This window comes from Fonsecaea pedrosoi (assembly GCF_000835455.1).
Source record: "Fonsecaea pedrosoi CBS 271.37 unplaced genomic scaffold supercont1.8, whole genome shotgun sequence".
Classification (NCBI taxonomy): Eukaryota; Fungi; Ascomycota; class Eurotiomycetes; order Chaetothyriales; family Herpotrichiellaceae; genus Fonsecaea; species Fonsecaea pedrosoi.
In genome coordinates, this window is record NW_013550608.1 from 583,607 (window position 1) to 597,102 (window position 13,496).

General features: G+C 53.0%; 7 protein-coding genes across 7 annotated transcripts; 2 read left to right on the forward strand and 5 right to left on the reverse strand.

Annotated features, from left to right (window-relative positions):
• Window positions 1-353: 353 nt before the first annotated feature.
• On the reverse strand, window positions 354-1,290 carry Z517_11517 (CDP-diacylglycerol-serine O-phosphatidyltransferase; the record flags this gene model as incomplete). The annotated part of the gene is made up of 5 exons (XM_013423101.1): window positions 354-725; window positions 783-964; window positions 1,015-1,026; window positions 1,079-1,116; window positions 1,166-1,290. 5 exons carry the CDS (start codon window positions 1,288-1,290, stop codon window positions 354-356), a joined length of 729 nt encoding a protein of 242 aa, XP_013278555.1.
• Window positions 1,291-1,841: 551 nt separating this feature from the next.
• Window positions 1,842-2,492, reverse strand: Z517_11518 (H/ACA ribonucleoprotein complex subunit 1; the record flags this gene model as incomplete). The annotated part of the gene is made up of 4 exons (XM_013423102.1): window positions 1,842-2,065; window positions 2,117-2,145; window positions 2,201-2,346; window positions 2,394-2,492. 4 exons carry the CDS (start codon window positions 2,490-2,492, stop codon window positions 1,842-1,844), a joined length of 498 nt encoding a protein of 165 aa, XP_013278556.1.
• A 482-nt stretch (window positions 2,493-2,974) lies between these two features.
• On the forward strand, window positions 2,975-5,553 carry Z517_11519 (threonine-tRNA ligase; the record flags this gene model as incomplete). Its single annotated transcript, XM_013423103.1, has 2 exons — window positions 2,975-5,225; window positions 5,387-5,553. The coding sequence occupies 2 exons, from the start codon at window positions 2,975-2,977 to the stop codon at window positions 5,551-5,553; spliced, it is 2,418 nt and encodes an 805-aa protein (XP_013278557.1).
• A 611-nt stretch (window positions 5,554-6,164) lies between these two features.
• Z517_11520 (uncharacterized protein) lies at window positions 6,165-7,309 on the reverse strand (the record flags this gene model as incomplete). Its single annotated transcript, XM_013423104.1, has 2 exons — window positions 6,165-6,755; window positions 6,809-7,309. The coding sequence occupies 2 exons, from the start codon at window positions 7,307-7,309 to the stop codon at window positions 6,165-6,167; spliced, it is 1,092 nt and encodes a 363-aa protein (XP_013278558.1).
• Window positions 7,310-7,838: 529 nt separating this feature from the next.
• On the forward strand, window positions 7,839-8,296 carry Z517_11521 (uncharacterized protein; the record flags this gene model as incomplete). The annotated part of the gene is made up of 2 exons (XM_013423105.1): window positions 7,839-7,856; window positions 7,907-8,296. 2 exons carry the CDS (start codon window positions 7,839-7,841, stop codon window positions 8,294-8,296), a joined length of 408 nt encoding a protein of 135 aa, XP_013278559.1.
• A 901-nt stretch (window positions 8,297-9,197) lies between these two features.
• Z517_11522 (uncharacterized protein) lies at window positions 9,198-10,358 on the reverse strand (the record flags this gene model as incomplete). The annotated part of the gene is made up of 1 exon (XM_013423106.1): window positions 9,198-10,358. One exon carries the CDS (start codon window positions 10,356-10,358, stop codon window positions 9,198-9,200), a length of 1,161 nt encoding a protein of 386 aa, XP_013278560.1.
• Window positions 10,359-10,873: 515 nt separating this feature from the next.
• Window positions 10,874-13,417, reverse strand: Z517_11523 (uncharacterized protein; the record flags this gene model as incomplete). Its single annotated transcript, XM_013423107.1, has 1 exon — window positions 10,874-13,417. One exon carries the CDS (start codon window positions 13,415-13,417, stop codon window positions 10,874-10,876), a length of 2,544 nt encoding a protein of 847 aa, XP_013278561.1.
• Between the last annotated feature and the right edge of the window lie 79 nt (window positions 13,418-13,496).

A 13,496-nucleotide genomic window follows, 5' to 3' on the forward strand; every position in this document is an offset into this window, starting at 1 on the left:
ATATTGGAGAATGAGAATGAGAAATGCCCAAAAGTGATGGGAGTCTGAGCAGACCAGAAAATTGAGATGTTAAGACTGCAGAGGAAATGCAAAATAACTTTGCTGAGAAACCCGCTGTCTATTGCATCCCGGCAACATATGCATGCACCATTGAAAGGACGAAGAAAAGTCATTGATTCCGGTGGATTTCTCACCGAGTGCTATTCGTAAACCCCAAGTACATGCTATGCCATGCCATTGCCATGTATATTCCACAGACGCTGAAGGTCTTTGCCGTAGAGTCCAACCCAGCTCGTAAAGACCCGTAACCTCTCAAATATTTCATTCGTTCTAGCGACAGATCCAATAGCCCGTTACGGTTTAGGGACGTGTAATGTTCTGCTCGTCATGAGAACCCCATTGACAAGAAAGATCACCACCAAGGGGTGAAACTCGAGCGCGGTTCCACTGAAGAAAGTCCCCAAGGGGATATCTCCATGTATCCACCCAGACCAAGCGCAAGCAGTCATCATCGTCAAGCTTATCAAGCAAGCAAACGGTATTGGCGTGCCCTCGAAGTACTTTGATTTCCCAGACTTATCCTTCGGTAGCATTGCAACAGTCACATTGAATCGCGCCAGTCTCGTCAGTCCGCAGAGAACGTAGAAGCTCAGGAAGAGCTGATCGACGTTTGTACGAAATCCCATGGCGAACCCAGCGGCAGCGGTAGCGACGCCAAATGTGACCTAGAGAACACGCTGTCAGGATCATGCCAGCAGACTAACATATATTTTCGAGCATACCAAATCTGCAAGCGAGTCCAACTCTTGACCCATCAGGGATGACTTCTCTCTCCACCGCGCCACCTTGCCATCCAGAAAGTCGAAGAATAGTCCAAAGGGCATTAAGCCGAAGGCGAGCCATAGATTTGTGAGATCGCTTGGGTCTGCGAGACAATAACGCATCGAGGAGAGAATTGACATGACTGTGCAACGTGTCAGCAGCGAGGACAATGTCCCATGTTGAGAGACGCACATCCACAGAAACCTGGTTGGGTATTAGCATGTGTGTCCTATTTCAGGGCGTATGTGAGACTCACCATTCATTTCAGTGATCAGATCGGCGAGATGAAGCGCCCTGCCCAACTGTGAGTCTTTGCCGCGGACGGAAGCGATACTGCACGCACCTGACCAGACTAAAATGTCCTGTGTCTTGAGATAACAGCATTGCTTGCTTCGACTGAGCATTATCCTTGGGCTGCGCAGGACTTTGTTTCTCGACGCCATTGGTGGACCCCGCTCGCCGTGACATGGCTTTCGTGCTTGGGTGTAGGAAGATGAAAAAGTTGAGGATTCGGAGGTCTAGGATTAGAGAAGAGGGTGTTCGAGGAAAAGGGCAAGGTAATACCACGGGATAGGACAGGACAGGCAGGGGAAATAAAAGCTCGATCAACGCGACGGACTTGGACTTTTGAGGAACCAAGGCACAGCCGCAGTCAAGTCACTGATCAGCAAACTTCAGGCTGTGCGGCTTGTGTCGTCATTATGCAGCGCGTGTGGCTTCCGTCACTGGGAGAAAAAGGGCCCATCACGTGCCAGGAACACGAAAGCCAATGCTGAGAATTCGAGACCCTCTAACTCGCTCCATTTGAGCAGACCAGGAGTCTCTACTGGAGAGATTCCCCTTGGTTCAAACATAAGAAATCATCAGCCCATGTTTTACTAGTGACCGTTGCTAGCCTTCCCAAGTTCCCAGACCATCTCTGGCCACCACTTTTTAGAACGGGTATCCTTCCCAACGCCGGTACTATGCGAAACAGAGGCAGCCACGTTTGACAGGTCAACGACAGGTCAGGCTGTCCTTTAGAACCTGCCACGGCCTCTGGAAGAGAAGCCACCTCCTCTCGAAAAGCCACGTCCTCCTGGTGCTCCTCCACGACCCCCGCCTCTGGGACCTCCTCGACCACCTCCACCGAACGAGCCTCTGCCTCTGGGTGCTCCCCGTCCAGGTGCACCCCGGCCTCTAAACGCTCCTCTTCCTCTCATTCCTCCTTGTGCACCCGCCGGCTTCCTGACCTTTGCTGCACCTGCTCAAAGTGTAAGCAACATGTATGCTGAAAGAATCATGCGAGACTCACCTGGTGGCGGTTTGGGTTTGGGCAAGAACCTGTTCGTCACTTCTTAGCAAGCTGCACATCTCCCATGTTTGTTTCAAGACCTACTTCTCTAGTGGTAGCAACTTGTCCCCTCCAATGTAAAATTTGTCACCCTTCTTGAACGACGTAGCTTGAATGCCTTCTTGCGGCTTGATTGTGAAGTAGACTTGGTTGATGGGTCCCAGGATCTCATCCACTTTTCCTATGGTAGTCTGTGCCGGTCAGAGTAGTCCAGACGAGCCAGAGAGAATCTCTCTACCTTGTTCTCGAGGTATATTGGGGCGTTGAAAAAGGGTATCTTTGCGTTGACGGACTCGCAGACCATCTCACCCTCGGTGGCGTGGATGAAGGTGCCCATTTCTACCACCAAATTAGTCACAAGCAAGTCGCAAACACACTCAGGGCCTTACCAAAGACCTGTGCAGGCGGGCCAAAGCTCTGTTGTTGGAATCCACCTCGCCCTGCTCACCACCGTCGGTCAGTCACATTTCTCCGCCGCAGCAAAAAAGTGCGCGCAATTTCGAGTTTCGGGGCAAGAGATAATTTTACCTCCACCTCTTCCACCAAACGATCCTCTTCCTCTATCACCACCTCTGAAGCCGCCACGTCCTCGCGCATCACCTCGGAAGGCCATTGTTGTTGTGGACAGTGGGAGTTGTGGCAGGCTGTCCTTGAATCTTTGGGGAAAAATAATTTTGCTGCATCTGCATCTCCATGTTTAGAGCCGTGGTCGGCCGGCACGTGACTGACACCTCATTTTTACGGACGGCCACCACTTGCCATACCCACTTGAGCGGCATAATATTCAATCCGCATACATCTCCACTCAGGTCTTTCGCTATGAGCCACCAGAAGAAAGCGAGTCTCAATCCACACGATCTTTGGGGGGTCTTGAAAGGAGACGGTGTGACTCAAACCCGCTCCGCTGCCACTGACTCATCAACCCCTGAGGCCAAAACATCAAAGAGACCGGTGAGCCCAACTTCGAGCAAGAAACTCCCCAACAGACCCAAAGAAATGTCTACTCAAGCAGCCGCCCCTGAGGCGCACCAAGCGCCCAAGTCTCTACCCGATTTCATCCTAGAAAGAAACCAGCTCTTCGACCAGCTGAAGAAGCAGCGTGACGAAGAACTCGCCAGCAGGGATAAACCAACAATTCAAGTCACCCTTGTTCCCGCCCCTGGCCAGGAAACCTCCGTTGAGGGCAAGGCATGGGAAACCACGCCTGGTCACCTGCTGAAGAATCTGCCCAAAGACCGCGCTGGGCAAGTCGTGGTGGCCAAGGTCGATGGCGAATTGTGGGATCTAGACAGACCATTGGAAAAGAACAGCAAAGTGTCATATCTCACGTTCGACGACCCCGAAGGCCGTGATGTCTTTTGGCATTCTTCAGCCCATGTGCTTGGTGAATGTGCTGAGCACGAGTACGGCTGTCGCCTCTCTCACGGTCCTCCCACCGCTATGGGTTTCTTCTACGACATGGCTCTCGAGCCTGGCAAGGCCGTCCGTGAAGCCGAGTGGCCCTCCCTAGAGAACCGTGCAAAGAGATTTGCAAAGGACAAACAAGCCTTTGAACGCCTCGAAGTCTCCAAGGATAATCTCCGCAAAATGTTTGGCTACAGCAAATACAAGATGCACTACATTGAGAAGTTTGTGCCAGACGGGGAGTCATCCACCGTGTATCGCAATGGCACGTTGGTAGATTTGTGCCAGGGCCCACATATCCAGAACACGCGCAAAATCGAGTCCTTCAAGATCATGAAGAACAGCTCTGCATATTTCCTGGGCGACCAGAACAATGACTCCCTTCAGCGCATTCACGGCGTCGCTTTCCCCACGAAACAACAACTCAAAGACTGGGAACATTTCCTCGAGGAGGCCAAGAAACGTGATCACCAGGTCATCGGCCAACAGCAGAAACTCTTCATGTTCAGTCGAATGTCTCCTGGCTCACCGTTCTTGCTTCCCCATGGCACTCGCATCTTCAATGCTCTCCAACAAATGCTCCGCGACCAATACTGGGAACGGGGATATCAGGAGGTCCAGTCCCCCAATATGTACGATGTGGATTTGTGGAAAATCTCGGGCCACTGGCAACATTACCAAGACGACATGTTCCGCGTGATAGTGAAGGAAGATTCTGCCGACCCTATGCCGCTGAGCGACAAAAAGCCAGACGGCAAGACCCCTCTCGCAGAAATCAAGGATAAAGACAAGGGTGTCTTCGCTCTGAAACCCATGAACTGTCCAGGCCACTGCGTCATGTTCCGCGACGAAGAGCGCTCCTACCGCGAGCTACCTTGGCGAGTGGCGGACTTTGGTGTGCTTCATCGCAACGAGGCCTCTGGCGCTCTCTCTGGCCTCACCCGAGTGCGCAAGTTTCAGCAAGACGACACGCACATCTTCTGCACCAACGAACAAGTGCAATCCGAGATCGAGGCCCTGTTCGACTTCATGTCTCATGTCTACGGTTTGTTCGGGTTCCCGTTCAAGTTGAAATTCTCTACGCGACCTGAGGGATACATGGGCACACTGGAAGACTGGGACGCAGCCGAAGCTCGCTTGAAGCAAGCCTTGGTCAACTTCCGAGGGGACGACTGGGAGATGAACGAGGGCGATGGTGCCTTTTACGGCCCCAAGATTGATGTCACGATTTCCGATGCGCTGGGCCGAGAGTTCCAGTGTGCGACCATCCAGCTGGATTTCCAGGGCCCCCAGAACTTCAAGCTTGAATACCGCACCGGCGAGTCTGGGGATGTTGTCGCCCAGCAATCCGAGGAACACCGCGAGCGCGATCCCAAAGCACCAGCTCCGGGCATGGCGCGTCCAGTGATGATCCATCGTGCCATCATCGGCTCCTTTGAGCGCTTCATCGCCATCCTCTGTGAACACTTTGCGGGTAAATGGCCGTTCTGGCTCTCTCCCCGCCAGATCCTCGTTATCCCCGTCATGAAGTCCGCCGAGGATTACGTGCGCGAGATCCAGGGAATTTTCCACAAGGCGCGTATGTACGTGGATATTGATGTCAGCGGAAACACGTTGCAAAAGAAGATCAGGACGGGCCAGTTGGCGCAATATAACTTCATCTTTGGTATGTATCTCTCTCTTTCTATCTTTCTATCTATCCCTTTCCCACAAAAGCAGAATGCAAAACTCCGGGGCAATGGGGATAGGAGAGAATCCTCTCCTTGGGTTTTTGGCCTTTGATCATCTCCCAATCGCGGTTCACCCTGCTAACTTTGGCTTGTCTAGTCGTCGGCGCGAAAGAAAAGGAGACCCGCACCGTGAACATTCGAAACAGAGACGACCCATCCACGCAGAAGATGGGCGAACTGATTCCGCTGGAGAAGGCGCTGGAGCGATTGACGCAGCTGCGCGACGAGAGGAAGCTGGAGAATAAGATTGACATGAGCCACTAAATCCCTCGCACCCTACCATCCACACTCAAGTGTTTCCGTCAAGCTAGCCAGCTTGCCAGCCAGCAAGCTAGATAGATGACCCGGACAAAGTTGGAGGCTGAAGAGATAGAAAGCAAAGATCAATATCAGAGCAACACAGATTGGCGCATGAGCGTGTCTGGTCTTTCTTGAATTGTTTTTGTTGTCTGAACACGTCGCAAGATCGCTTTTGTTTGAGCCCTGATGCCCGGAACCGTGGCAGTGGAAATCAATTCATGGAGGATGAAAAAGAAATAGAATGTCACGGTGGAAGGTCAGCCAGCACGCATAGCATGCAGTCAGATACTCAACGGACATGGCGGGGGAATAAAACCACTGGGTATATTCTTGTTCCTGTCCTGCATGAAAGAGAGCATCAGAGCATAGCCGATAAAGACAGACTCATGCCGAATTGACCTCCACTTTGCCCCGTCTCTTATAAACATTCCCATTCTCGAGTCGACTGATGTCCGTTTGATTTGACAAGCATGCATTTTATATTTACACACGAGACACATCCAGAGGGCCGGTCGTCCAACAATAAGACAAAGCCACAAACCTTCTCGTAAAAACAAGTGATCTAGGACAAAGACTCAAGCTGTCTGCTCTGGAGTTTCGCCCTCAGCCACGACGGGGACAGGCAGTCCTCGACTGGGACTCTGCAAAACGAGGGCCTCGTGTCTTCTTGCCCGCAAAAAGTCTGATACGGCCCGGATCAAAATAAACCAACCAATAATCATGAGAATGTAGGAAATCCAATCTGCGCTGGTGAAACCCCCCATGTTGCTAGATCCTCCCGGAGACTGATCTCCGCCTCCATTCACAGTATTGGGGTCGAAGCTGTGACTGTTTGGATCAGGCGGGCTGGAGTTTGAAAACTGCCCTGGATTTCCGGTGTCGGTCGGACTATCACTGGAACCGCTCATATAGAAACCGTATTGTACAAGCGTCAATCCGAGGCCGGCGCGACTACCATGCTTGGCTGCGTGAGTGGTATGAAGAAGGTAAGTGAGTAGGAAGCCGACGAGTTGGAAGGACATAGAAATCATGCCGTTCCACACAAACGAGAAAACGGATCCAACAGGCAGGCCATCGACATAGACCTCATCTGAGGACATCCCAGGTGCGAGGATTGTGGTCTCCCAGTAAGGGGGAGTCGCATCAGCAGCGGCTTGTTCATATGTCTAACAGAAGTCAGCGAAATCATGCCGAGCGGTTTTGCGCAAAAGATACATACGGGAGGCTTTTCTTCGAGCTGCTCGCCACGTTCAGGCTTTGCGGACAAATTTGCAAAAACTCCATCGGTGGCTCTCATGGACGCAGGCATAGGTCTGAAGGCAGGGAGTTCCGTCACTCTTCGTTCATAGGTACGCGCTGGCCGGGTCTCGGGAACAGCGGTTGAGGAGGGGGATGCATCTTGTCTGGAGAGTCCAGTGTCGGCTCTCATCAATCGTTGTCTGTCGTCGCCGTCATTCTCGGCATCAGAAGCCTCACCATCGTCAAAGGTGTCCTCCAAATGATCTTGATCGGCGTGAGTAGATAACGGATCCTGGGCCAATAGGCGCCTGGAGGTGGGTGAGGAGGCTCTAGATCGGAATGACGGTGGTGGTGAGGATGGAATAGGACCAGCAGTGTCTGGAGAGATAGGAGAATCGACGTCGTCGTCGTCGTGCGTGTTTAGCTGAAAAGTGTTAGTGATGAGACTGGCCGACCACGCCGCAATGGTAAAGAATAACATACTGCTTCATATCGTTGAGGGGCCATTTCAGGCCAGGCAACCTCGTAGGTTTATCCCCAGTGCGCTCAAGCAACCAACCAAAGGTATTTCGAAACTGCAAATAAATGAGGAAAGTCGGATGGTGTATATAGGGTGACTTGAGGGAAATAAGGAAATAACGAGGACTCTGTGATGGACGAGGTGAGGGAAGGAATGATGTGGAAGTGGAAGGACAAAGACCCGAGGGCTGAGGGCAGTGTTTGAGATGCTTACAGTTGAGGGTTAAAGCGCAGGCGCAGGTGCAGGGTCATGGGGAACAATACGGACCACTGGCACTGCGGCCTTGGCCCTTGTTATTATTGTGGCCAGACACTGGATTGACCATCATCCGCCACCACCATCACCATTTACGGCATGGTCCTTGATTACACTCTAGAGGCGTCATCAAAATTATTGCTAACGATCCTGTCAAGCCTGTCAAGGTCTCTGGTTCCGCAGCTCTGAGTGCTCGAGACTTGTTGATTTACAGTCCAATCCCCAACTCTTCAACATGGCAGCTAATCAATCGGTACGTCCCTCTGAGAGAATCTCAAGTCAACCTTGCTCATATATGTTCAGGTAGCTCTAAAGCACTGGGCGCGCATCATCAAGCAATGGCCACTCGACCGTGTCCGCCCGTCTCATGTCCATTTCCAACGGGTCATGCAGTCCCGTCTACAAAAGCTCCAGTCAGGTGCGCCGGCTGCGGTTTCATCCAAGTCCAACGATGCCCTTGTGACGCCTGTCGAGCCTTTCAATGAGCAAAAGGAATTGCGACAAGTAAACGCTCTATACTCGCTGCTTGAAAATCGATACGCGAATGAGTATCCTATACCGCAGGCAGTCCGTCATCCCAAGACCAATGCTTCCCACTACGATGATTTGGTCAGAGAGCTGGATGAAGCACCGGGAAGATCATGGTTCACGTCCTTCTGGAACCGTCTCAAAGGGTCTGTGCGTCTGAGATAACAAAGGTTCGGGTGGACGGATGCCCTCGACTTCTACGCCTCCTAGATGAACAGACCCGTCATACCCACCAGTTACTTTGAAGGGAGCTTATATGTTCGAGTCGACATGTCCTGGAAGAGCTTGGTATCTGGATTCTTCCCGAGTGACTGGGTTGAAGCTGTACGGTTAATTTATATTCAACCTCGACTTTGTTCTGGAACCGACCCCAATCCAGCCGGCAGCAGCATCGAACGAGAATGACACAAAATATCGACCCGTGTCCATTTAGTGTTGTCGCCTCAATCTTGATCGAGGATGAGTGGTATCACCATGTTGCGGGGAGGCCAATGCATGACCGGATAGAACCGACCCCACTGATGAGGTCTAAAGCGCAGGGCGAATTCACCTCAGGGGTGAGAGGGAGAAATTGAACGCCCTTGCATTAGGACCAGTTCTGATAGCCGCCCGTCACCTTGGCTTAGTCTCGACTGGATATATCTCGCTATCAAGGGTTAAATGGTTCAAAACAGGAGACTTGCGGACATGGTGATTGCTGAGTTCATCGGCCACTCCCAGCGTTGCGTCAGATGAGTCTTGCTGGTATAGCCAGCACGCTGAGCGAATAACAAGGTTATTGGTATGCTCGGCGGAGAAAGGACTGTCCCACGTTCAATGATGATTCGGCTGGTGAGTCGATTCTTCGTGAAATATACACCTATTGTGTTTGACTGGTGCGGCAACTGCTCGGGGCACAATGCGACAGATACAAGGTCGAGCAATCAAACATGACGGTGGCGTTACTCGGATATATGCTGTCCGTAGTCCAACCCTGCCGCCCTTAAGCGCACTATCAGTCCACAGGTTCGATGGACAAAATGACATTCTATACATGTGTTTCAAACAACGAGCCCGTTTCTATGTTTTATATTTTACTGCCCAACCTCCCTGCGCCTCCCCCCATCTCCGTTACGGCGACGCCCTCATCCTCCAGCGTCTCCGTCACGAATCTCACCATGTGCGGCACCATGCTCGGGGGCACGTCATGCCCCACGCCCTCAAAAACGATGTCTTCGATGACGAACCCGCTGCCCTCAAACCACCCTCCCTTGCCGCTGACGGCTTTGAGCCAGTCTATGAACGGCTTCGAGTGCGCGTAGGGGACCAATTTGTCTGCGCCGCCCGAGAGGTTCAGGAGACGTTTGTTCCCGAAACACCGCGTCATGACGGGGAGCAGGATCGCGCGCTCCTCCTCGGTCACCTCCGTGTGCAGCTTCTCCTGGTCCCGGCGCCAGTTCAGCCCGGGTAGCGACCACAGCAGGCCCGCCGGGTCGGACTTTTTCACCGCCTCGACCAGGCTGGGCGGGAAGTCGGTCGAGCCCAGAAAGTCCCGGCCTGGCGGGTCGGTGGACGTGTACGACTTGCGCCGCGACAGGCGCGCCCGGTCGGTCATGACGCGCGTGTAGTCCGGGCAGCCGATGGTGATGACGGCGGCAGACACGCGCGGGTCGTGCATGAGGACGTGCCACGCCGCGTGGCCGCCGAGGCTGACGCCCAAGACGAGGTTCTGCACGATCCTGCGCGGGTCGCTGGCCCCGCCGAAGATGTACCCCGGCAGGTGATCCAGCAGGAGCGACGTGTCGACCGCCGTGCCGGCGAAGCAGCTGAACATGTCCAGAGCGTGGTGTTCATTCCCGGACCGCCAAGCCTCATTGGCGATCGCAGACACCAGACGCGAGCCGTGGTTCCGCTGGTCGAACGTCACGGCGATGAGGCCCTTCGTTTTCTTCTTCATCGTCCCGCTCCGTGGCTTGACCTGGGCCTGGTGCTTGTTCCACTCCGAGATGATATGCGCCGCAAACGGCGCCATGCACGCCTGCGTCTGCAGACGGGGGTGCAACAGCCAGAGGACCGCAATGTCGGTGGTGCCCGAGGGGACCTCATCCAATCCGAAGACCGTCGCCAGAATCCCTGCTATATGGTGTGTACTTGACGATACCGGCTCGGGGTGTGGAATTGATTTGGCAGTGGATCCGCTATTCGCTGTGGGAGGAGCCCCGTAGGTCGAAGCCACAGGATTGGACATTTTCTGCAGGTTGTGGCAGAGAGGATAGGGGGTAACAGAGTGGAAGATTGTAGGAAAGTAAATAATATGAGTGTCGAGGAAGCGAATTGCTGTTACTACAAGCAGCGTCGTATGTGCCGCGGTCTCGGCGATTTTGTCGAGACATGCGGGGGACAATTTTTCGGGAATTTCCCGATTAGCGAGAATCGCACAATCGCCGCCACAGCCTCGTGTCTACGGGATCGTCGAGTACTTAGTAAAACACATGGTCATCTATTCTCTGCGTTTCAGCATTGTGGAGTCGATATCTATGTAAAAGGCTCTTTGCCGATCTGACCCTCGCACATAGTAATTGGTTCCTCGAACTCCTCCGCTGTATTGGTTACAAAGGATAGAAGCATTCAGTCTAACCACCATTGTTGACCCGACAGACCACATTCACAATGTTCGAAATGAAAGCTCTTTGCCATAACTCAAATCTAATCTTGCATCGGACAATTCGAAACTTGGTTAGTGCCAACAGAAGCCCTGATCTGTCATCTGTTGTACCTTGCTAGGGTCTCCATGATATTTTGTACGTTCTGTTGAGATTGTGGCCCAGCAGCATAAGCCGGTGCACCAGGTCCATAACCTTGTGGCTGTGGCTGCTGCTGATGATGATGCGGAGGACCGTGTGGCGACGGGAATGGTGCTCCTCCATGGCCCTGCTGTTGGCGGGTGACATTGCTTAAAAGGCCTACCAGGTCAGGGGTCGGTTTGCCATTTGGCACAACGTTCTCTGGCTGCCCGTCACCCGGCTGTCGTAGATTCGCTAGCAGTTGCTGCAGATTTGGCGCAGCTGAAGCCGAAGTCGGAGTCACTGGTGTCTGTGCCGGGTTATGATAGTGGGTGTTCTGGCCGTATTGAAAGTGGTTATGCTGTTGCGGCGGCGCTGGCGGCGGCGGTTGTTGCTGCTGGTGGTGGTGTTGAGGGAAAGGTGCTGGTGGGTATTGTGTCGGCGGAGGAGGATAGCCATATTGAGAATACCCCTGTGGCTGATAGGACTGGGGGCTTTGTTGCACACTTCCCCGTTCCTTTTGTCGGGCATGGAGCACAATATCTGCGGCAACGGGGACATCAAGATCAATATATTCGTTAAAGTTGACATTCGACGTCCCTTGACTCCGATCAAAGACCTGTAAGGGTATCTTGCTGTTGTACTGGTTGGCTTGCGTCAGTTTCACCACAGCCTGCACACCTTCGATGATCTGCCTCTTCACAACTGCGTTCAGAGGCAGTCGAGGACTGAGCCATATCGTTGAAGCACGTAAACCTTTGTTGCGGAAGCCTTGTTCGATCCAATTCATGAAGCTTGGAGCCACCGAAGGCTCCAAGATGAGCAGTTGCACGTCCGGCACATCTCGTGGATCTCTGCGAGGTAAGGGGAGGGTGGCTTCCTCATCGTATCCTGCCGAAGGTGGATTTGAGAAGCTGGGAGTAAAGGGGGAATTCGGTCTCCCACTACTTCCATAGCGGGGACTTTGAACAGGTTGCCGGTAGTCATCTCTGGATCGATAGGCTCTAGGCGAGGGGCTCCGTCGGTACTCCTCGCGTCTACCTCTCTCGTCTCGAAAATCACTATAGTTAGGGCGTCCAAATCGATCGGTCTGACGCGAGGTACCACGGTCTGGTGATCGAGATCGGCGTCTTTTGTTTCCTTGCTGGCCTTGCTGGCTTCGTGTATTCTTCTGCGGCTTCGATATCTCAAGATGAATCTTCCTTCCTCTAATTTCGACCCCTTGTTCCGCTTGAAGCGCTGCTTGACACGACGAGGCCTCAAGATATTGCACGAAGCCATAGGCCTGTTTAATGGAGATCTGGGCAAGTTTCCCGTGTTTGTGGAAAATGTGGAAAATATCGCGTTTGGTGACCTTTTCACTGGGCAGATTACCAACAAAGAGACGTGAACCGTGGGGGAATTTGTCCCATATTCCTTCTGTCACATACCTCCGTTCATCTTCAAGGAAAGAATCATAAAGCGCCTGTGTGCTGGGGGTCCACGGGCGTTCATTCGCATCAAAGGCTCGTCCTTGTTCCGGTGCCTGGAGAGACTGGGCAGGAGAGGTAGGATCCGTGCTTGTGGGTGATGCTTGAATGCCAGAATACGCCCAGGTGCCCGGGGCTTGCATAGGCACGGCTTGAGGCTGAAACTGCACAGGCGCCAGGGCAGCTTGTTCGGTGCCATTGGTATTGGCGTGATCCGCACTCACTTGTTGATATGGGCCCAGTTGATCGTTGTTGGAGTTAGGAAATGTGACAACAGTGGGAGAATCCGACGATTGAACTTGGGTTGGTGGCTTAGGGGGTAAACCTGGAATAGGGAGCAATGATTGGGTTCCTTGGTTGGCAAGCGAAGCGGCAGTAGTTGGGGCAGAGACAGATTCTGCAGCAGGAGCAGTAGAAGCAGATTTAGAAATGGTATCCAGAAGTGACTGATAGTCTACTCCACCTTCATGCGCTTGGAAACCCGGCCTCACGGCGAGATCTGTCCCAGGCACGCCCTCTCCATTTGCTTGTGCATTATCGCTGGTATCTGGATTGGCAGAGAGATCAGTGGCCGACGAAGTATCATTGCTTGGTTGAGTAGGACCTTGGATTTGGCTGGCAGAACCTAGAGGCGGGTTGGCATGGGCTTCAGATGACTGTGGGTACGCAGAAGCGTTTGCAAGGGCTGTGAAGAGATTGGATTCGATGCCGACATCATTCTGGACCATGTGTCCGTTTGTGGAGGAGAGCTGGGCAGCCTCGTCCAGACGGGTGTTTTCCTCTTCGGCGCCTCTTAGAAAGTTTTGGACCACGTCTTGCTCTTCCGAGGTTTGATTCGGTTCATTCTCATTCATAGCGCGAGCAGAGTCTGAGTAAGGAGAAAAAGTTTGGTTATGAGGGATATTATAGGTCTCGGTGTCATTGAAGACCGGATCCATCTGGTTCAGCAGTACCGGGATTGTTGAAGGTTCAGGAATATGGACCGGACGAGGAGATTCGGGCGTCTGAGATCTACCAAAGCGTTGGGCCTCTGGGGGAGGGTCTGCATCAGTCATTTTGAGGCTGCGAGGACGGTGCAAGTCATGTTCAGGGCAAGGTGAAGGAGAAGGTTGCCTGATCAGGCTGTTGACGCGG